Source organism: Labeo rohita, chromosome 16, assembly GCF_022985175.1.
Source record: "Labeo rohita strain BAU-BD-2019 chromosome 16, IGBB_LRoh.1.0, whole genome shotgun sequence".
Taxonomy (NCBI): Eukaryota; Metazoa; Chordata; class Actinopteri; order Cypriniformes; family Cyprinidae; genus Labeo; species Labeo rohita.
The window spans coordinates 17,725,195-17,749,648 of NC_066884.1; the positions used below are offsets into that span (position 1 = coordinate 17,725,195).

A 24,454-nucleotide genomic window follows, 5' to 3' on the forward strand; every position below is an offset into this window, starting at 1 on the left:
GATATGAACTCGCAATTATAAGAAACGTCTCTTTTTTGCCCCTCAGAATTGTACTTTATAACTCATAAAGTTGCAAGTTTATTTCTCACTATTCTGAGGGAAAGGTCAGAATTGCAAGAAAAAAGTAAGAACTGTAAGATATAAACTCACAATTGCAAAAAAAAAGGCAGACTTGCGCGTTTATATCTTAACTTTGACTTTATAACTCGCAATTATGACTTTTTTTTATCTCAGAATACTGAGATATGAACTCACAATTGTAAGAAAAGTCTCTTTTTGCCTCAGAATTGGACTTTATAACTCGCAATTGCGAGTTTATATCTCAATTTTGACTTTATAACTCGCAATTCTGACTTTTACTCCTCAGAATATTGAGATATAAACTCACAATTGTAAGAAAAGTCTCTTTTTTTGCCTCAGAATTGGACTTTATAACTCACAATTGCGAATTTATGTCTCACTATTCTGAGGGAAAAGTCAGAATTGCAAGAAAAATGTCAGAATTGTAAGATATAAACTCACAATTGCAAAAAAAAGGCAGAATTGGGAGTTTACAGTATATGTTAATTTTGACTTTATAAATCGCAATTCTGACTTTTTTATCTCTGAATACTGAGATATGAACTCGCAATTATACGAAAAGTATCTTTTTTATAACTCATAATTGTGAGTTTATTTCTCACTATTCTGAGGGAAAGGTCAGAATTGCAAGAAAAATGTCAGAATTGTGAGATAGAAACTCACAATTGCAAAAAAAAAGGCAGAATTACGAGTTTATATGGCAATTTTGACATTATAACCCACAATTCTGACTTTTACTCAGAATAGTGAGAAACTGGCAAAGGTAAGAAAAAGTTACAAACCCAAAATTTGAAAAAAAAAAAAAACAAAAAAAAAAAATGAGAACGGTCAGAATAGCAAGTTAATATCATGCAATTTTGACCATAACTCGCAATTCTGACTTTTTTTCTAAAAATTCTGAGTTATAAAGTCAGAACTGTGAGATGTAAACTTGGAACTGCAAGAAAAAAAGTCATAACTGTGAGATTATTCGAGAGAATTTAAGTGAAAATATTGAGAAAAATTATTTATACATTAATCAATCTCATATTTCATTAGATTTATTTATTCTTCACTCTGTACAGTCAATTATTTTCTCATCCAGTGTTTTCAGGAGTGCCTCTCCTGACTCCGCAGAAACGCTTTTACCACGCCAATAAAAGCTATACCTGAATCTGACAGAAGGTAACAGAGACATATAAAAAGACTGTCAAACTCTAAAGGAAACACTGTGTTACCTTGCTTTGAGCATCAAACACACACACACACACACACACACAGAGAGTTCTCTCCCAGACAGCAGGAATGCAGTGAAGGAGAAAAGGTCAGTATTGTTCCCAGCTGTGAGCTGTTCTCTCTATGCGACACACAACTATAAAAACAGTGTGTGTTGGCGTGCTTGTGTAAATCTATGCTGACTGCAAGTTTACAGTCTTGACCATATGCTTTTAATGGTTCTGCACAACTTGCTAATTACAGAATGCACGCCAAAACCGTTCTGCTTGCCACACTGGGGAGGCAAACCAAAAAATTCACACACAGAAACAATAGAAACAAGAATGAAAAACGAGAAATCAAGCAATGCATAATTTAGCTGACGAATTGCACAGTGATTATGCTAATCACATCGTTAAACAGTACGCCGAACAGCCAATCAGGTAATCAAGCACACTTTTAAACAGCTAATCATGTTATGCAGGTCAATACAACAACAAAACCTGTTAAGGGGATCATATTCTACAGCAGGGGTGTTCAATTAATGATCCAAAAGGTCAAGCCTCTGCATTTCCTTCCCAGGAGAGGTACACATGCAGAAGACAACAGTTTTTTGGAATAGTTATTCATTTCCTCGTGGAGAACAGTAGTACTTTGCAAACACAAGTATAGTGTTGTCTGGATATGAATATTAAGTTAAGCTGTTTAACTAGACTAATAGTCTGTTGTTATTGAACCCCCTTGCTGCATTCTCATTTTCTACAGTGTTCTAACATTCTCTCGCTACTGTTGTTAAAATAACTGTCATCTGACTGAAGCTCTTTTTTAATCAGTAACGGGGCGCTTTGCGTCTTTAACAGGCAAAGAAGCAATGCGGAAACAGCTTAAAAGAAGTGCGTCTGGAGCTAGTTAAACATATTTAACTAGAGACAGCAGTGAAAGTTCATTACCATAAACAACACTGAACCCTTGCAATGTCTCATTTTTAAGATTTTTATTTTTCTTAAATACTAAGAATCGAATAGTCCAGTCTGTTTTCAGTTAATGAACAGAATATTGTAACACGCCTCCCTTTTTACTTCACTTCTTTTTATATGAAACAAAGTCTCACATTTCAAAGTCCATTTTATTACAGTATTCGAGCAATAAATGTTATTTTGGAGCTGTTTAATGTGAAGTGACAGATCGCTGTAGCAACTCATCTCTGATTTTTTACCAGTTTTATCATGAAATAAACATGAATAAACAGCTGAGGCTATGTTAAAAGAGAGCACAACATACCAAAATCTATATCCTGTCTCATGTAATCACTCAATCAGTGTTTCAAATGTCCAAAGATGTCAATTTAAAAACTTGTAAATAATGTCCTGTAACATTTTCTATGTAGATGTGACACATTTACCTCAGATGTTAAATTTGTAATAGTGTTCAATTTATGTTTAAATAAATCCCTCAAGATTTTATGACCGCCACTATTTAAATGTTTATATTTAAAATAAATGAATTGGAATACAAATATAATTATTCCAAAAAACGTCATTAGCTACGTAAATACGCCCAATGGTAAATTTCGCAAAAGCTCAATATTGCAAAAGTTTTTACGCTCACACAAGGTGGTTTTTCAGGCAATTCAAAATTTAAACGGAAACAGGGTTTTTTTTTAATTTACAGCTCACTTGGTGTATGTACAAATCACGATAACTCTTTTAGGGATGGCTCGAGACCATAATTTTGGCTTCGGTACGATACCAGAATCTAATACCTCGGTATCAATACTAAATTGATAATATAGGTCAGAGGTTCCCAACTACGGGGTCGCGACCCACTACCGTGCTGTGCAAGAATTTCTACCGGGGTCGCAAGAATGTTTTGGGGAAATTTTGTATAGATTTGTATAGTTATTTATTGTGCGTAAATGATTGATCTAATTATTCTGTACTTTCGTTGTATGCGATTGATATGGAGTAACAATTTGATGATTTAATGTTAAATTAGTAAATAAAAGATTGCTCTGATCTGTCATATAGTCAATTAGGGCTTAAACGGATCGCAGTTGATCCGTGATAGTACGAACCAGGTCCAGACCCCACCGTTCGGCATGTGATTTGCAGATTAATTTGCCAATTTACACATTCAAGCTATTTAAAACCACAAGAAGTAGTAATGAAACAGAAGTGATTCGTTACTTGCGCTCTCTGTAAGATACATACACATGGGGGTTTGCGGTTATGTCGTAATATTGGAAATATTTCCGTTTTAAACCACGAAGGCAAGTCAATGAATATCACACAAGAAATGTGAAACGTGAACATCTTAACGCCGGATATTCTCTCAGAGACAACAAGAGACGAATCTACTTCAACATATGCCGATAACAGTGTCCAAAACAACTGACTAAAATATATAATAAAATAGATAATACCTGTCTAAAACATACACTGCCTTCCAAAAGTTTGGAAACACCCCTGGCAAAGTGTGGTTTTGGATGATATCAGCATAAATCCTTTTCATTTTTTGGTGCAAATACATTAAAGTAACTTGACATTATCATTGAGGCCAGCAATAATAATTTTCATTTCGATCACATAATAATGGCAATATATACATGTCAAAGTCAGACATGCCCTTTTGCCAGCTGTGATGCCTGGTTACTGGTTTAAACTTGGCCGAGGTTTTTAAAAAAATGTTGGGTCAGCACACCTTAATAGCTTTAACAATTGATTGCCAATTAAGTTTACAATACAATGAATTTAGGCCCAGATAATGCAGAGCAATAGCCGTAATGATGGATATTTTGATGAATCGACAAATTAAATTTTTTTCTATGTATAAACCGTTTATGTAATAAAATACGTTTTCGTAGTTTGTATTGTCCTCTATCAGTGCAAAATTAAAAAGTCTTCAGGCCAATATTGTCCAAAACCCCACTTTTCTAGGGCGTTTCCAAACTTTTGGAGGGCAGTGTATTTTGTATGCAAACAATACTGTTGTCTTTATTTACTAGTTTCAGGCATGTTGATGGATTTCATCTGTTTGATGATCAATTGCGTTGTTTTGTTGTCAAACCTACCAACATTGGCCGTTATTGATTTATCGCGAGAGGAAAAAGTTACGTTTGAGTCACATAACATTGGTTAATGGAAATGCAGTTATTTCTCAACAGTTTTTCATCAACATTTGTAATATAATTGCAAAAGTTTTGCACAAATCTGTAATGGAAACGCACCTATAGAAGGTACTTTAAGCATTCGTATACAAATCAGTTAATTTAAACCTTCAAAATTATTGTAAATGTAGTACCAACTGACTCTCATGTATAATTTACAGCATTAATTGAGAGATTTTTTTACCTTGAGAAAATCTGGCATGTACTATACCTGATATATATCCAAAATAATTGATATCGAATCAGAAATTGAACTGAATCGTAAGCTTGTAAATCAGATTCAAGTTCTAAAGTTTGTGTCAAAACCCAGCCCTATTGAGCAATGAATATGTTTTAAGTTTAGTTTTAGCTAACTACAATAAACCCGTTACATTTTATAAAAATTGTTTGTTTTTGTTCGCAGAACTGTTTTTAATCTCCGGTTTTAATTACGTCTACACAGTACATCAGATGTTTTCCACGTCCGCCCTTTTCAGAACGCCAGTTTCCCTTACAAAATGCAAAAACATAAATGTGAAACTCATTTATTGCCTCATAAATCAAGAAGATTTCTGTTTCCTGTTTTGCCAAGGTTTCAATGATCAAGTCTCACACTGAGAATCATCTAGATCACACAATATTGGGACAGTTCATGCAGGGGTGTTTGAGAAGAAACAGCCACAACCAGGCACAAATACATGAGGATGTTTGCTCACACACACACGCTTACTTTCCCCTTTGGTAGATGCTTTTTTCAGTAGCTTTCATCTTCACTTTCCTTTTTTTCTCGCCTAGTTATTCCACTTCCTTCCTTCCGTAGAGATTGAGATATCTTACTTCTTTGATATCAGATCTCTCTCTCAGGCTCTCACTCGTCCTCCTTTGATATGTAATTTTGAGAAACAGAATAATGTATTCCATTTTACTCCATTCAGAGCAGCAAAACAGTAATTTAGTACACATCACACACAGCACTTAGGCGCTATGAGTGTGTGTGTGTGTGTGTGTGTGTGTGTGAGACAAGAGAGAGCAGGAGGTCAGGGAAAACAGAGGTAAGCGGGAAAAGGTTTATCTACTGATGCACAGTAAAGCATAATGACATGTTTGAAGAGCGTTGCTAAGATACTGTCAAATCAGTCCAATCAGAATCTGATCCTCCAACCAGACAAAAAACGATCCTTAAAGCTGAAGTGCTTCAGTTCCTCAGTTTATTTACGCAGAGACAATGAGATGTAAATCGACAACTGATTGTGAATTATTTTATCAGAACATACAGCTAATTCTCTATGTCTGGCAATGCAGAAAAATAGTTTTTTTAGAATTAGATTACTTTTCTCTGGAAAGTCTACTGCATATTTTGAAAAAAATTAAGTATACAGTAGACTGTACTTACGACAAACGCAAGTAATTTTCTATACACACTCAGTGGACCTCTGAAACATCCCAGATGTCGACATGATCACATCATGCAGATTTGCTGCAGATTTGTCAAGTTGTTGTGTGAGAAAAATAAACAAGGGAGAGAGACAGATGCAAAGACGGAACCCTTTTCATCTCTTACATGTTTTGGAGCAGTACAGTCAACAAAAACGCAGCACACCATGTGCTCTCACGCAAACATGAGGTCACATTTGCAGAGTAAACCAGAGGCAGGCAAACATGATGACTCTTAGAGGCTCATTTACTCACTCTATTCCAGCTGCAGCATACACACCCCACACTGCACATCCACACCCACTCACCATGGGCAAACTTTAAAACAGTTCTATCATGACACATCTTGGAAGATTTTAGCATAGTAATGGATATGGCAATTTTAAAGTATTTGGTCTTGGTGGAATAGATCTGCTACGCTGCTGAATTGCTGCTGCTGTTGGTTATTGCTGTTGTTGTAGATTATTGCTGCTACTGAAAAGCAAGTACAGGAACTTGCTACTGCCAACACATGTAGACACATTGCTGTGTGTATTTAAGACGTACTGTTTAGAGGTCGACCGATATTGGATTTTACCGATACCGATAACTACATTGGACCACACTGGCTGATACAGATTAATCGGCCGACAGTTTTTAAAATGGATACTGAACGGAAAATAGTGCTCTACTATTTAAAAAAAAAAAAAATAGCCTACTGAACCATACTTTGTAAATGAATAAAAATATGAATATTAATTATATATGGATCATTACAGTTAGTACACTGTTCATTAATGTTAACAAAAGCAACTAAAATTTTTAAAATATATCAATAAATGCTGAAATGAACACACTCTAACAAGGAACAGTACTTCTATTCTACAGCTTTTATCAATCTTAATGTTACAAATGGACAAATGGTATTGTAATGTGTTACCATTACATCAACAATCAAGCTAAAGATGGCCATCTTTAAATATCTACACAAAGGTCACAGTATTAAAATTGCATACATATGGATATTGTGTACTTTCACGATTTAACTGCTTCTATTCTAGAACATTTGTGGTTATCTAATCAAAATATAAAAATATGTTAGTCTAGAAGTTATCACACACACTGAACACGTCGCGTTCAATTCAAACGGGACTCTACAAGACTTTATTTGATCACCAAATGGGCAAAAGTATACTGCTGTCCGTTCTCCACTAATGCAGCATCTACTCAACAAATTAATCGCTTAGTAATGACATGAAAACATGCACTACAGTATACTGTACACACCGTTTCGTTGTTGATGTTTTAAATCCACCTTTGTGTCCCACTCTGTGCAGCGCGCAGTGTCATGTGTCTAAACAAAGGGCATGTGCTGTCAGTGATTTCCGAGACTAGAGGCCGCTCTCGTGCTGTATAACAAAGACTATAGGGACTTTGCTGTATAATGACGACCTTCTCAGCCGCTCCAGCAACAGACCCAACCCAAAAAAAAAAAAAAAACTATCGGCATGGATTTTTGCCGATAACCGATAGTTCCACCAATCAACTATCGGTGCCGATTGATTCATTGGTCGACCTCTACTGCTGTTCACATATAGCATATATATAACAACCCATACCAGATCTATACAGGTGGAACTGGGGAGGTGGAGGGTTTCAGAGGAACTCTAAAAAAAAGTGTGCCACAAAATGCTCTAATGAATGCTAACTAGCCATTTAAATGTAAAGCAGCAAGCTCATTGGCTGCGTATGCAATATGAACCAATCAGCTTGTGCCAAGTAGTTTAACACTGGGAATAATATAATATACATTATATACTGTCTGTCAGTAAAAACTGTAATCTAATTAATTACATGATGTTTCGATTAATGTAATTAAATGCAAAATAAATCTGTGAAAATAACCACGAAAGCTTATTTAAAGCTATTTTTGTGTTAAATAATAAAGTATCTTCACATACACATTAGAAACTACAGCTTTAGAAACACATATTTTATTTGATTCAACATAGAATTTATTACACAAACATTTAGGCTGCAAGGGCCTAACATAAACTATGGAACAAAAAGATGATAATTTGAGAAACATCTAAGTATTTTTTGTTCATACGATGAAAGTCACTGGTAACTAAAACAGCTTTGTTACCAACAGCCTTCAAAATACCTTCTTTTATGCTCCACAAAAGAAAGGTTTGAAACAACATGAGGGTGAGTAAATGATGACAGAATTTAATTTTGGTGAGCTATCCCTTTAATGTTTTTATTTTTATTATTATTATTTTATTTTTAATAAAATTATACTCTAATAAGAAACAAAATCTGCGTCATTTATTGGATTCATTCAAATGGCTAATTCATTCAGGAATGAAGTAAATGGCTCTCTTTATGAATGGGGATTTGAATCATTGGTTCACATGATTCATTCAAAATGTGAATTCATTCAGAAACTAAACTCCTCTGTGTTGCTTGGAGATGTGCAACAATTCTGCTATGGCTTCAAATGTAATATGTTCTCTGCAACATTGAGCAAAACCACATAATATTGTGTTTAAACAATAACACAATATCAACTTCTTGTTTACTGAACTGTTGTATGAAATCACATTTAAGCTTGTGACAGATCGGGACAAAATCAGCACTCGTTGCTCCTGCTGCCAGTGTGCTCTCATGTGATATGTGACATATATAAATATAAATAATTTTTACCACCAATATCTTGAATTTTAGGGCATAACTGTATTCGTGGAGTTGTTGTCCTGCATCATATTTGTCAACAGTCAACTGTATAAAATTTAAGATGATGTACAGGTCTGGGAATGGGTCCAGTACATTATATATATTTATATACACACACACAGACACACACATACAAAGGCATGGTACTACATAACTACAAAAATCATTAAACACCAATAATCCTGGAATTTTATCAGACCTGCAGTTCCCTCCAGTGACCCAGTGATTTATCACCCCGCCAGGCACCGCCTGGATGCATATGCAAACGATTTAGCTCATTAAACACACTTGACGCAATGCTTGACGTGCAGCTGTATGCGAGTGTGTGAATATTACGTCTGCTTCACAGACAAGCTTCTGCTTTACTTGGCTCCGAGACCTCGGGTGACATTATTGTCATGGTGGAATAGTTTCCATGGTCGCGCCTTGAAAGACAGAACATCCAGGGACTTATTAAAACCGTAAATATTTAAGGCAAGGCCTTTGGAAAGCATGTGTGTCCACTGCAGAGGGACAAACTCCACATTATTTAGTGCAGTGGGAACGGAGGGAGAACTGCTTGGAGTGATGTCACACAGAACAAAAGAAGCGTCACAAATACACACACATACACGCAAACGTCCTTTTCTTTGCTTTCTCAAGGACAAATGTGACATCTCCTCTACACATCTTTCCTTTTCTCTGTCTCACCTCAGTGAACTTAATATTGCATGAACGTAACAGAAAAAGACAGTGTATTTCGTACAGTGAAAAATACACACACACAGTCACTGAGCACACACAGTAATCTGACCTCTACAACTCAAATATTAGCAGTTAATATTTGATGTGGCAAACGCTTACAGAATAATAGGCATTCAAATAACACTTAGGGTGGATGACTGCGACACATCAAACAATTTATCACAAACTACGTAGTCCACAGTCCAAGAGTTTAGACATGTCTTCGCAAAAGGCAACATTAAAGGGAACAATTCACTTGTATGGACACAACCACCCTACAATGATAAAAATCCATTCACTTATTTTTTTTATCTCCAAACAACCTAAACAGTCTAATAGGACAAGCTGTTTTGAGTTTCTAAGCAATATGATGTCGTATTACTCAGGCCCCGCCCACCACGGCTGACAGACAGCCTCGTATTAGCATAGTTTCCGCCCTCAGCCAGGTGTACACTGTCCACCATTATCTCCACACTTGAGCAGCTCTAGAGACAACAATGTTTTGTAAGCAATGCAGATGTTTTGTTGTTGGATGTAGAAGTGAACATCAGCGTCTTCATTTTATTCCAACATCAGAACCACTGAGGACGCAGTTGATTACTTTTGTTTATGATGGTAATGTGCCACTGAATATACTTAAATTTGTTTATGTCTGTGCCAATCATTTGACTCTAGACTGTTTTCTGAATGAGGGACAATGCAAGTCAGATTTTGCAAAAAGTTGATGCTCAAGGATGGATCAGTACCCATTGTTCGTGATCCAGCTGCACCTCCAGAAGTAAGTGTCACTTTATATTTTTTATTAACCTTTGCAAATCGCATTTCTTATTAATGCACCTGTTCGGAAGTTCCTCAATGTATACGGCTAAAGCTACCAACTAATACAGTATGTTGTTTCGTTATTGCCCATATCGAACGTTGGAACAGTGTTTGTGTGTGTTGTTCATCCATTGTTGCAAAATGGCTAAAAATAAACTCTACAGCAACTAAATAAATTCATGGTTCATTCTCAAGGTTGCTACCTTTGACGGAGTCTCTCCTTCATTAGTGTCTGACACCGGTTCATACATGTAGGGCTGAACACCACTATTTTCATTGTCAGAGATGTCAAAACGCCGTCCTGTTCTGGATATGGGATGGGGAGCACCAGCTCATTTGCATTGAAACACACGCACATAAAAACAGCTCATTTTTATTCCCATCCAAATACTGGCATTTTCACATGTAATGTTGAAAGGGCACTCTGAGCTAAAACTAAATACTAGAGACTTATATTACATCTTGTAAAAAGGAACATAATAAGTCCTCTTTAATTTAATCAGAAATACAGAAAAAACATAACATTATGAAATATAATTACAACTAAAAACAACTGTTTTCTATCATTATTAAGGCCGATGTACCAGCCGCCAATATTTATCAGCCAATTGTTGATTATTTTAAAGCCATCGGCATATTGGAAATAGCATGAAAAGGGGTGATACCAATGGTTTATTAATTAACTGCATGGAAACAATGGGCCCTATCATATACCCGGCACAATGCGGCACCTGGTATTTTGCTATTTTGAGGCTACTAAAATAGACAACACCACTGACCAACTAAAACCTGGTCTAAAGTTAATGGCGCAATATTTTTCTTGTTATTTAAAGAGTGTGTTAGTAATAGGCACCAATAGGCAGGTGCACAACACGCATACACTCTGCTTATTACACATACAGGAACACGCAGCAGCACACAAACATGCCAAATATTAAAAATGGTTTTAAAAATGAAAGGATTACAATATAAAAGATTATTATTGTGTACATAAATATAAAAATGCCTACATGTCATAATGGATAGTCAACCACTTTTTTTATGCATGCTGTTTGTTTTTGTTTTTTGGTTTGACTTTCTCTTTTGCAAACAACCATGTTTAGCAAGGAGGGGAGAGGATGGAAAGGGGATGCATCGTGACTGATTGGTTTAACGCATGTTACGCCCAAAACACACCCATGACTCATTAAGAGAATATGGACAAGCTTTTTAGACCGATCGTTTTTTCCCATCGTGAAACTAGCAAAAATGGATACAGACACACCCTAAGTGCACCTGCACGGTGCACTTTAGACCATGCACTTAGATCGTTAAAATAGGGCCCAATGAGTTGCATGTCTGTTGCATAATCCAACGCTTTTCTCTGGGCAAATCAATTAAATACTTGGCAAAACAAAATAAAATCTGTACAAAATATAGTTTGTCAGATGGCATACGGCCTATACAAATGTGACGCATCCAACAAGTGAAATGCCTCAGCTCAGCTAAGGTAAGTCGCGATGGCAATGCCCCGGCGTTATCTTATGCGAGGATATGTCATGAATCGCCAAGCATTAGGCCTACATTTAAGTGAAAATGAACAGCAAATTGGCTAATATGCAACTTTTGTTGTACAAAATTGGCAAAACAGTGTAGAACACAAATTCACACAAGGTCACATCACTCACCTGCAGCGCTTCTGTGAACCGAGGAAACAGAATAAAACTATATAGGCTACATAAAAAGGAACACACAGGCCTATACTCCAAAAATATTTATCTTAAATAATAAACAGATTAACAAAATGAAAGAAATTTTTTTTTGCTGAGTTTCAGATCACTGTAACACGTTCCGAAACTCTAACTCCTAATTATAATAGATTTTAAAATGTTTATATTTAGTTAACTTTTTTCATAAATATTACAATCCTGAATGGAAGTACTCTCTCCTTTGATCAATTTATTGCACGCTTGTTGAATAAAAATATGAATTTCTTTAAAGTAAAATAGAATCCTACTGATCCCAGACTTTTGATCTGTAGTGTATATCTCGCTTTTTTATCAGAATTCTATGTGTATTTAATCACATTTGGATGGGCAGAAATTCTCATCACATAACTCAAACAATATAAACTCTGGTGTTTTAAAACACACAAATCTATGCATAAGACTTAAAAGACTTTTTGATCTAAAAGCTGTTCATTGATATGCGTAACAGCCTATGTATGAATTTCTCTACAAAACTGAAATATAAAACAAACACACATATACATACACATATATGTGTGTGTGTGTGTGTGTGTGTATTTATATGGGTAGTGTAGGAAAAGCAGTCTAGAAGTGCTTAGCATGGTCATTGTAAGGACTGTACACTACATAAAGTTACCTAAGAAAGAACCATGAGTTTGTACACTACCAGTACTTACGTTTATGGTACTTAATATGTTAGTGACTAAACTATTGCTCTACGCTTTGAAAAATAGTAATCACATACAAAGATTAGGTGTGTCCAAATGTTTGACTGCTAGTGTACGTTAGTACAGTGTAATAAATGCTGGCTAATGCTCACATTTACTAAACCAAAGATGGAAAACAGCTGAAAAGAAAGCAGACCACATCCTGCTTTAACAACAAGAGTTCAGTACTTTCATTCTTACTCACATTTCCCATCAACCCTGGTTTAATAAGTTTGTGCTTTTACAAGCAACAAATGTTCTTAGTTATAAGAGTTAGAAGATCACATTCATGTGAAGGTGATAGTTGCAGGTCTGACAGTGTGTGTGTGTGTGTGTGTGTGTGTGTGAAGTTAGGTCAAGACTGTGACTCTGTAATTGACACACTCTTATCTTTTAATTGAAAATGTTGATTCTATTGGTTTGCTTTAAACACAGCTGAGAAAAAATACCTCTCCGGTAATTAATCTGAGGGGCAGAAAATAAACACATTTCACGGATCAATGTTTACATTTCACTCCCTGCCACACACGCATTTCACTCAGCGAAAAGCACACACACACATACACACACCACGATACGATTGTCAGTTACTCTAAAGTCAAACAGCCAATACACCAACCCTTACAGCTCAAAACATAACTGATCATTCGGTCAGTTACAGGCACAAAATTCATCTATTAAACAAAAACAAACTCACTTTAAAAGGAAGTGATCATAAAGTAAATAATTAAGGAGACACTCACCCCTCGAGACGCACATCCGGTAAAGATCGGTTGAGAGCGATCATCTCACTGGCCATCAGGTTAAACTGGTTTATCTTAAACATTTCCTTCATCCTCTCCTGTTGGTCCTTAGCGATGACCACTGGCTTTCCCATCTCCCCTGGGCCGTCATGAGGCCTCTGAACCACAACTGGAACACAAACACACACAGAGTTAAGATTGTTCCCTTGGATTCTGATTGAGTAAGTATGGGCGTTTCACCAACTATGGCCACTTTGGGCCCTGTGGACTTTTAGAAAATAAACTCATCATGTTCTCACTAGTTTATTTAAGCTGTCCAAAAGTGGTTATACACAGATCACAGGAGAATTCAGTTATTTTTGGCTTTTTTCAATGAAAACACCACAGTAGCATTTCCACCACATCTGAAATTTTGGGTTTTCTGATGCTCCAGAAAGAAACAAGATGCATTAAAGGCCGGGAGGTGAAAACTCAGATCAGGGTCAATTTTTGTCTTCTGTAGCCTCTGAAGGGCAGTACTAAATGATATATATATATATATATTTAGGCAAAATAAGACAAATGTAAACATCTCCATTCCAATGTTTTAACCTTCTGTAATAGTTGCATATGAGTCCCTCAGTTGTCCTCAGTGTGAAAAGATGGATCTCAAAACCATACAGTCATTGTTGGAAAGGGTTGAAATACACAAAAATGCTGGAAAAAGATTTTGTAGGACCTGAAGGATTTTTCTGAAGAACAGTGGACAGTTTAACCTTTTAGGACAAACGAGGGATTCATGAACAACTATCACTAAACAAAAAAACACAGTTGTGGATCATTCAGGTAACAACACAGTATTTAGAATTAAACGTATGTAAACTTTTGAACAGGGTCATTTTTATAAACTTAACTATTATTTTCTCTTGTTCACTATATGTAAATGTCTTTTATGTGAAAAATATTATTCAGGTTAGTACTAAATAAACAATAACATGCATTTTGCATGATCCCTCTTATTTTGGTAATTAACATTTTTAATGATTCTGAAAGGGGAATGTAAACTTTTGACCTCAACTGTTTATATTGTTACTGTGAAATAAAATTTTGGTTACAAACAAACTAAAAAAAAAAAAAAAAAAAGAAAGAAAGAAAAAAAGTGATACAATTATTCAGTATGAAATGCCACCACAAACGTGACAGACTTTAAGTTTTTTTTTTTTTAAAACTATAAACCGAAAAAATCATTTGTGGCCTAGATGTCTCTGCACAATTGTTTACTGTGCCATGTGTGTGTGAAGTGTGTGTTTTGTGGATTTTGTGTGGGTAGATAAGCACTGAGCTTTGATCATTAATAACTCAAAAAGCATGCTTTGGTAAGATTAAGGTCAGATTTGCAACACTGTGAGAGATTACATCTGCTCTAAGAGGCAAACTGCCTGTTTGTAAGCCTTGTGTCGCTTATGTGTGTATGTACGGGTGAGCCGCATGCATGTCGAGTGGGCAGGATTTAGCTGTTTGGACTGAGCGCATTACAAGGCAACTTTGTCCTGTTTCCCTGCTCAGCAAAATCCAATGACTTTCCTGAGGGATTCTGGAGGTAAAAATCATATAATCATCGCTATGGACACAAAAAATGTGCTGTATTAATGTGGTGAGCAGATTATTTTAGGGTTATTGTTCTATGAGATGATGGCCAGAGTAAAGCAGCTCTCGAGTGACCAACACAGAAAAAACCAAAGTGACCTGAACGGGGGGAACAGAGGGGTCAGTGACAAAAGAAAGCTTTGTGAGACAATCTGCTGTTCCCACCAAATTCTAGATCTTCTTTCTGCTCCTTTTTACAGTCTCTAAGCAGCGGTTCTTGCTTTTAGATTCATATTTTAGTTTTATATTGAGATAACTATGGCAGTCCAAAAACCGTGTTTGATTGTCATTATCAAACTACATTTAAGAAACAGGAAGCATTTTCTTGTCCATTTATTTGTTGAGCAAATTAAGTTGTTTGCATTTAACATCAGAACATCCTCTAAGACAAGCTGCAGAGCTGATATGTGGTTGTATCTTTCAGATGATGCAGTGTCGGTACAGCTCTAAAACTATCAGATTATATTTCTACGCTGTTTTCCTCTGCCTCAGAAACACTCACAGTCCAATACCTGCCCGTATTTCTCAATATAACACCATCAGATACACACATAGTGGAAATAGTCCTCTTATTTTTGTGTGTTGTTGAGTGCTTTCTCTATTATCTGTATGTGTGTTTGGGGTTATTCAGCTATAGTATACTTCAGGGACAAAACTGTCCCTGGAGGTTAGATAAATCCGACAAAAACCTCCCTTTGGGAACATCCAGGGATGACTTCAAATTGAAAAAAAAGTTTCGTACAGTACATAATAGGGTTGGGAATCGAGAAACAGTTTTTATTTAGAGCCGTTTTGATTTTTCACAATAAACTGAGAAGAATACTGGTCATATCGACCTGAAATGAAAGTTATAGAGTGAGAAGGCCTAAAAACAGACACGAGTTTGCTTTATTTCTTCTCGATACATGAGTAACTTTAGGTTTGCTGCATTTTACAGAATTGCAATATGCTGTCTTATGCTTGAATATACTCATGTGTCATCTTCTCTTGTTTGTTCATTTGCATTATAATTAGGCACAACAGACTTCATCATAGTCATTGCGCGTGTTCTATAGCGTGTTTGTGAATGTGCAGGCGGAGACATCATGTGATCCACTTGGGTCGGGCCGAGTTTGTTTTGGTGATTTCAAATATCAACAATGTTTTCCAGAAATAGCTAACTGAACCTTTAAGCTACAAGCTAATCGGTATAATTAGTGACTCGTAATGTGTAACACAATGTAATGTGTATTTAAAGATATAGTTCACCCAAAAAATTTGCTATTGCGTATTCTAACTTTTGATAAAGTATCAAAAAACTGATAATAAAATATTGAGAAAATACTACACAAAAGCACTGATATTTTTTGTAGAATTTTTAAAGTACAAATTTGTTACAAAAACTCTGTGCTTAAAGGGAAAGTTCACCAAAAAAATAAAAATTTGGTCATTAATTACTCACCTTACTCATGTCATTCCAAACCCACAAGACTTTTGTTTATCTTCGAAACATAAATTAAGATATTTTTGATGAAATCCGAGAACTTTCTGACCCTGCATAGACAGCAATGCAACTGACACGTTCAAGACCCAAAAAGGTAGTAAGGACATCGGTAAAATAGTCCAAATAGTTATTTTTGTTTTCTGTGCACACAAAAAGTATTTTCGTAGCATCAGAAAGGTTGAATCTTGATGTTACCTGGACTATTTTAACAATGTCTTTAATACCTTTCTGGGCCTTGAATGCTCAGCTCAAGGATTTGATCTATAATATCTTAAATTGTGTTCTGAAGTTGAACAAAGGTCCTAAAGTTTTGAACGACATGAGGTTGAGTAATTAATGACTGAATTTTCATTTTTTGGGTGAACTGTCCCTTTAAGCACAGAGTTTTATGTAACAAATTGTACTTTAACAATTATAGAAAATATCAGTGCTTTTGTGTAGTATTTTCTCAATATTTTATTATCAGTTTTTTGATACTTTATCAAAAGTTAGAATACGCAATAGTAAATTTATTCAGAATCAACACCAGAATCATTAAATGACTATGAATTAGTGTTGACTTGTTGACTTAAATAAACAATGCATTTGTCATAAAATGCAAAACGTTGTTTTAGAGGTAAGTTTTATATTTCAGGCCAGTCAGCTTTATATAAACTGTAACATTAAAAACAACAGAAGTCTATTCTCATTTATATACCCAAGTAAACATGTGTACATTTTGTTTGTCTATTCTAATGGAGACCAAATGTGCACCCTGGACCACAAAACCAGTCATAAGGGTCATTTTTTTTTAAACTGAAATTTATACATCATCTGAAAGCTGAATAAATAAGCTTTCCAGTGATGTATGGTTTGTTAAGATAACATTTGGCCAAGATACAACTATTTAAAAATCTGGAATCTGAGGATGCAAAAAAAAAAAAATCTAAATATTGAGGAAAAATTGCTTTTAAAGTTGCCCAAATGAAGTTCTTAGCAATGCATATTACTAATCAAAAATTATTTTTTATATATTTATGCTAGGAAAGGTATAAAATATCTTCATGGAACATGATCTTTACTTAATATCCTAAGGATTTTTGGCGTAAAAGAAAAATCGATCATTTTGAATGTATTGATGCCTATTGCTACAATTATACCTATATTTAACATATAAATATATTTTGTACATTTCCTACTGTAAATATATCAAAACTTAGTAATATAGTAATATGCATGGCTAAGAACTTCATTTGGACAACTTTAAAGGTGATTTTCTCAATATTTTTGATTTTTTTGCACCCTCAGATTCCAGATTTTCAAGTAGTTGTATCTTGGCCAAATATTGTCCTATCATAACAAACCATACAGCAATGAAAATCTTATTTTTTCTGCTGTATAAATCTCTGAATAAATCTTATGCTGTATAAATCTCAATTTCAAAAAATTGACCCTTATGACTGGTTTTGTGGTCCAGGGTCACATATGACAAAACCTGCACTAAAGAGACTGATTACACAATTTCCCATGGTGACTTGTTACATTATTACAATTATTGTTACAACAATAAAAAAAAAAAAATAATTATCTATCTATCTATCTATCTATTGATTTATTATCCACCTTATTCTTCAACACGGAAGTAAGCCTATAGGAGAAATAATGAGAAGAATAACGAAGTGCAGTAAACGGTAAAACTGTTCGCACTACAAACCAGTGTGCTCATAATTTAGATAATACATAAAAATAATTTGCTTAGACACACCAATCTGCAATATCAATCAGCAAAACCAGCTGTTTTGTGCAGCTAAAAATAGCTAGATGTGGATGAGCCAGACCCATACAATTTACAAATAGCTATGCCCCCTCTTACTGGAAAAATAAGATGGACAGGATAAAGTGTAGACAATGTTTCATGATGAAAACATTTCAAAAGTAAAAATGTTTTAGGAAGTGCTAGGGCTTATTTATTATTAAACAGAAAACTACATAACTATGATATACAACAAAACCATATACTCACTGTCTCTTCCCGGCAATCCTCTCTCTTTTCTGTCTTCACACTTGTTGCATTCGCTGAAGTAGAGGAGGATGAACATGTCTAGCATCACCCACACCAGAGAAGTGGCCAGCACCACCTTACAGTACGCAAACTTCCTCATCTTCACACCTGAAACGCACACAAACACACACAGAGTGTTACACACAAGAACGGGTACAAGCAAACACTTGAAAAGCTGCCAGCGACATTTCACACCTACAACCAGCAACCAGACACCATGGGTTACACCTTACTGTATGCCATATTTTAGACTCCATACTCAAGAAAAACATACATCTATACAAGCCTTGAAGCTGTGAGCAATAGCTTACCGTAGACATCCCCGCTACCTAAAAAAGTTACAAACACAGACGCTTTATCATCTTCACACCAAAATAAAGCACTACAGATTTTGCGGAGAGAAACAGTAGACATCCCCCATCTTTTTCCCTAAAGTCCAGGGATAAAGTAATGGTTTCTTACACCAAAAAAAGCCTCTCTGGCCCTTGGAAATAAATCTTGTAGAACAGCTTTAAGAAACTACCGTGACATATTTAAATGACCCCTGTTATGATTGGCTAAACGCTTTGCGTGTGAAAGGATCAACATTACCGCCAAATTACTAAACACCAAATAAGACACATATATACATATGTTAATGTATTCATGACAACAAAATCATGAATGACCTATTTTTGCAGCTTAATTTCCATAAAGGATCTTGGTGGACTGGCTAGGAAGCTGTGTATTGTGAACATGAGTATTCCTCCATAGTACATTAAAATTTTTTCTCTCAAAAGAGCAAGAAAATCCATTTTTTCCATGATTTTCTGTGAGCGGCGTTAAGGGCAAACATCTCGAGCAATGAAAGGTGAATACTAATAAGACATCTGACTCTGGTAGTCTCACTATACCACATTAACAGATGATTTGGAGCGATTATTCCAAAAACTGCTCAAATTTGACCTTTGACTTAACGGAGGGTGAAAATTCCATTCTTTAACAGACTTTCTTTAATCTAGCCATCTGCCTTCATTAATGAACTGGAAATGAATCTTTTATTAGCCAACTAGGAACGCAATGAGAAAAGGGGAGAAATGAGGAAGACATGAAAGGGAAGAAGGGATGATGCTCCTATGGGAGGTGAGCAGCGTGTGATACGCTTTGATAAAGGAGAGGTCATTATAACGTAATTACACGGCATCACGGATCACACGCTGAGGCTTCAGTGAATCGAAATCAGACAAGCCTGAAAAATTCAAAACCAATTTGTAGAACATAATCCTTTGCTACAAATACCTCATTCACCACGAGCCCAGAGAGTAAGTGTGTTAGTAAAAGGAGATGATATGATGATATAAACGACAGGTCCAAGAGTATTACATCAGACTCAGGAAACCATTTCTTTATGGAGCATCCTATGAAAGTAACAATAAGAGATAGCTCATCTGACAACAAAAGTCATTCCAAATCTGTGGAAGGCAAGATAGTACTTTGAAGATTTCAAATGTTTTTGTCCATAAAATGAACATCATCAGGGCCTAAAATAACACTGAGCTGCTCCTGGACAGAAAAACCACTGGCATTTTCAAAATATCTTCTTTTGTCATTCGCAGGACAACAAACGTCATAGAGGTTTGGAACAACGTTTATATATTCTAGTCCATTACAGAGTCTTTGAGCAGGAGGTTGCCCAGCATGCTACAGTTGACAAAAAACAATCCTGAAAGCCTTTCCTCTGCGATCTCTCTCTCCAGAGAGCCGCACCAAACTTCTGTCATTGTCCCCGTCTAACTGTACCTATAGAGTTCTTTGTAGTTTGTTTGTGTGTGTGTGTGTGTGTGTGTCTCTTTGTGCTCTGCTTAAGAGAAGAGGGAATCTGCTTAGACAGCCATTTTAAAGGGAACAGAAAGCCATCAAAAGACAAGAAGAAATTGTCTTTATTTTCTGACCCACCAGAGATAATGCTACAAAAACACACTTCCATATAATTCACAATATCTCAAAAACACTTTGAGGAAACAGTGCCATTTTGTGTAGTATGTGTCTCCCTACTGATACTGATGAAATTAGGCTAAGGCAAAATGAATACTATATATAATACATTAAAATATGTTTTTTCGTTTTTTATAATATTATATTTTAATGGGTCATAAACAATATTTATTTTACCATTTCACCACTTGCATCACTCCGCTTGTGGTATTTCTTACTGAGAGTGTCATGGCGGACACCCAAATCCACTATATATTATAAATAATAATGTTTTTGTGTCACGGAATGCAGTTTTAGGAGTTTTTAGGCAAGAATGTACTTGTTTAGACTTCAAAAATCCGGTTTGTTAAGATAACAGCAGTTCTTTCTGGTCTTCGAATATGATTGGCAGAGAGAAGTGTGATATTCTAGTGATATCGGAACTCCAACCATTTCACCTCTTTGTAACACTTCGCTTGCAATACCTCTTACAGTGAGTGTTAATGGCGGATGCCCAAATCCACTACAGTTTTATAAATAATACTGTTATTGCCTCACAGAATGTAGTTTTAAGAGTTTTTGTTGCTTAAAAAACATTTTTTGTTGAAAACAGACATGTTGAAAAACAAAACATGTTGAAAACAGCTGAGTAGAATTTTTTCAGGGTTTTTTTGATGAAAAGAAAGTTCAGAAAAACAGCATTTATCTGAAATAGAAGTCTTTTGCAACATTATAAATGTCTTTATCATCACTTTTGATGAATTTAATGCATCCTGGCTAAATAAAAGTATTAATTTTTATAATTAAAAAAAAAATAAAGAAATAAATAAATTATAAAACGGATAGTTCCGGTCCATGATTCTGATTGGTTGAGACACGTTCAAAGCTGTTGTAAGTTACTGTACAAACATACACCCTTGTTTACTTCTAAGTGTTGCTTGCCAACCACTTTGTTGCAACCACAACTGTTTCTGAGGAACTACATTGTTTGGTGGAAGAATACTGGTTTTATCTATATCATTACACTTTTTTGCTCTGTTTTTTTTTTTTTTTGGAAACTTTACTACATACATGGAATAATTGTTTTAATAAAAGCAATAAACCTCGTGAAGCCGTGGTTTACAGTGAATTTATAACAGCTAAGGGAGTTTCTTGAGGCTTATTGCTTATATATTATATACTGACTCCAAGCTTTTGAATGTTATAGTGTATAATGTTCCAAAAGCTTTTTATTTCAGATAAATGTTGATCTTTGGATCTTTCTATTCATCAAAGAATCCTGAAAAAAATGTACTCAACTGTTTTAAATATTGATAATAATAATAATAAATCTTTCTTGAACAGCAAATCAGCATATTAAAACTATTTCTAAAGGATCACAGAAGACTGAAGACAGGTAGCGATGCTGAAAGTTTTTGTTTTGATCACAGAAATAAATTACATTTTAACATATATTCAAATAGAAAGCAGCTATTTTAAATAGTAAAAATATTTCAATGTTTCAAAATTTCACTTTGGATCAAGTAAATGAGCAGAAGTTTTCTTGTATATATTATATATATATTAATTAATTAATCACATTTTTTCTTAAATTAATTGCGATTAATCCCACTTAACATTACAATTTTTAATTTTACTTTTATATTGCAACAATTTCACATTTAATCTTCAAATGAATGTAGACACAACATAAAGGTAGTATATTTTTGATATTTGTTTAATGCCATCTTTTTTTTATGACTGAAGGCAAGACTGATACCAACTGATGTCTCTGTGAATTTTTTCCTGTTATTTAACAATGGACTATTACAGTATAATTGAGAGCTTTCAATTGAACATTTATTAGACTTGTAATTTAAATGAACTTAAAACAATTTTCACATAAACCTATTATAGTAACTGTCATATAGCTACTTGTGCCTGTGCAAACATGTAAATTAAATAAAAGATAAAGCTTAAAACTACAGAAGTTATTGATTTCCTCTTTTTTAATGTTCTTCTTTGATTAACAGACATTACAGCAGCTGGTTATTAGGATATTTTGACTGCTGTTACTCTAAAAGCTGCCGCTGCTGAACTTGAAGCAGATTTGACACTGCTTTAAATGTGACTCTTGAATAATAAACACTTACATGCACAGTTTTAAGGCAGCTATAGTCGCCTTTTTTGTAACTTCATGACTTAACTGATGACATCTACTGAAGCTCCTCATTACCAGTACAGTTTCTGCGCTCGTTTTACCCTAAAAAGCAGAATTTCCTGAAAATAATTCCTACACCCACTGTAGTATAGTAGGAGTGTGAGAGTAATTACATCGAAGTGTCAGTGTCTGTATGCTAATAAACGCAGGTGTGACTATTAAGAGATATTTAAATGACATAAAAATGAATGTCAAACAGAACAAGAGCAGTATGGTGTTAGAGCAGTCAAAAGCTTGCCAAAAACCTCTGGCATCTGATGTCTCTGAGGGGGTCTCACCAGCAGTCAGAGTGCGAGTGCGTGTGTGTGTGTGCGTGCGTTGAGCTCAAGGTTATGACTGGCACAGCAGTAACGCCACTGTTCTGGTGGCCCTCGTCCATCACAGTGGCAACGCCAAAGGCCCCTGCCCACGCCAGCTGGGCCAGACATTCATCACCGTGACAACACACACACACACCTGAGTGAGCACAGGCCTGAGAGATGAAAACAGACACACATATCCCTAGTGCGTCTGCCCAAAATGGCAAAGGCTGACATCACAAATACAAACACAATCTGAATGCGAGTGTTTATGTTATCTAGAAACCTAACAGGACAGGACAGGTTACGCAACAAGATGAAAATGTGAATGCTGCTGACGTGAGTGACTCGGAACATAGATATAACGATATACACTCTCCTCTGGTGGTGGTTTGTATGTGTGCAGTGTGTAACATTTAGCAGAAGCCCTATGAGGTTACAGTATTAGATTAAGCAAGTGGAGTTGTGCCCTACTCATGTGTTTTGAGCATTTTCAAGTACTTTTTTTCAAGTTGTAAAAGATTAATGTACATGTAAAGTACATTTTCTATTTCAAAATGTTACTTGCCGTTTCTTTGTAATTACTTATGAAATTTTGTACCTTTTTTTTCCCAGTGTAGTTACTGGACTTGCTGAAGTTTGCAAGCATCAACTCTATATACAATTAAATATGTGACCCTGGACCACATTAGGGTCAATTTTTTTTTTTTTAATTAAGATTTATACATCATATGAGAATTGAATAAATCACTGATGTATGGTTTGATAGGACAATATTTGGCTGAGATACAACTATTTGAAAATCTGGAATCTGAGGGTGCAAAAAAAAAAAATTAAAAATATTGAAAAATCACCTTTAAAGTTGTCCAAATGAAGCTCTAAGCAAAACGTCTTCATGGAACATTACCTTTACTTAATATTCTAATGATTTTCGGCATAAAAGAAAAATTTTGATCCATACAATGTATTTTTGGCTATTGCTACAAATATACCCATGCTACTTAAGACTGGTTTTGTGGTCCAGGGTCACATATGGCATCCTTATTAACTGTATATGATGGATATGATTTAATATTTAACTTTATAAAAACTCACATAATACAGATTTTAGCTGGAAAAAGATGTAATGTGTTTCAGATTTTATGCTAATAGGTCAAATGTCCAGATACATGAGATTACAGCAACAAGAGGCTGCATTAAATGAGAATTTTCTGCCATTTGCCAATTTAAAAAACATTAGTTAATCATTTAAAATGCATTACAACAGGTTAAAACTGAGTTAAGCTCATGTTCAGGACATTTAAGAATAATTGCCTCATAGGCACAGACCCTTACTATTCTGTCTGCTCTCTGATGTCCTTTAAATAAAAAGCGAAAAATAATTAAAGTAAAATAAATAACTAAAATAACTGGTCTACAGGGGTTTCTGCACTTCAGAAACATTAACCACAGTAAAGGATGCTAATAGGGATTAGAAGTGAAGAACAGGGGAGAAATTTCAATTTTACACAAAAACAGACTGCAAAGACACGCATGAGGATTTGGAGAGAGAAATTAGCAATTC

At 35.2% G+C, this 24,454-nt stretch overlaps 1 protein-coding gene across 1 annotated transcript in view; it reads right to left on the reverse strand.

Annotated features, from left to right (window-relative positions):
- galnt1 (UDP-N-acetyl-alpha-D-galactosamine:polypeptide N-acetylgalactosaminyltransferase 1) overlaps positions 1-24,454 on the reverse strand; it is a 125,937-nt gene that overhangs the window by 40,243 nt on the left and 61,240 nt on the right. The window contains exons 3-4 of the mRNA XM_051130973.1: positions 18,400-18,546; positions 13,289-13,457 (exon numbers count right to left, since the gene is read on the reverse strand). Of these exons, the coding sequence (XP_050986930.1) occupies positions 13,289-13,457; positions 18,400-18,538 (308 nt within the window). The 5' untranslated portion in view covers positions 18,539-18,546. The remainder of the gene's footprint in view (positions 1-13,288; positions 13,458-18,399; positions 18,547-24,454) is intronic.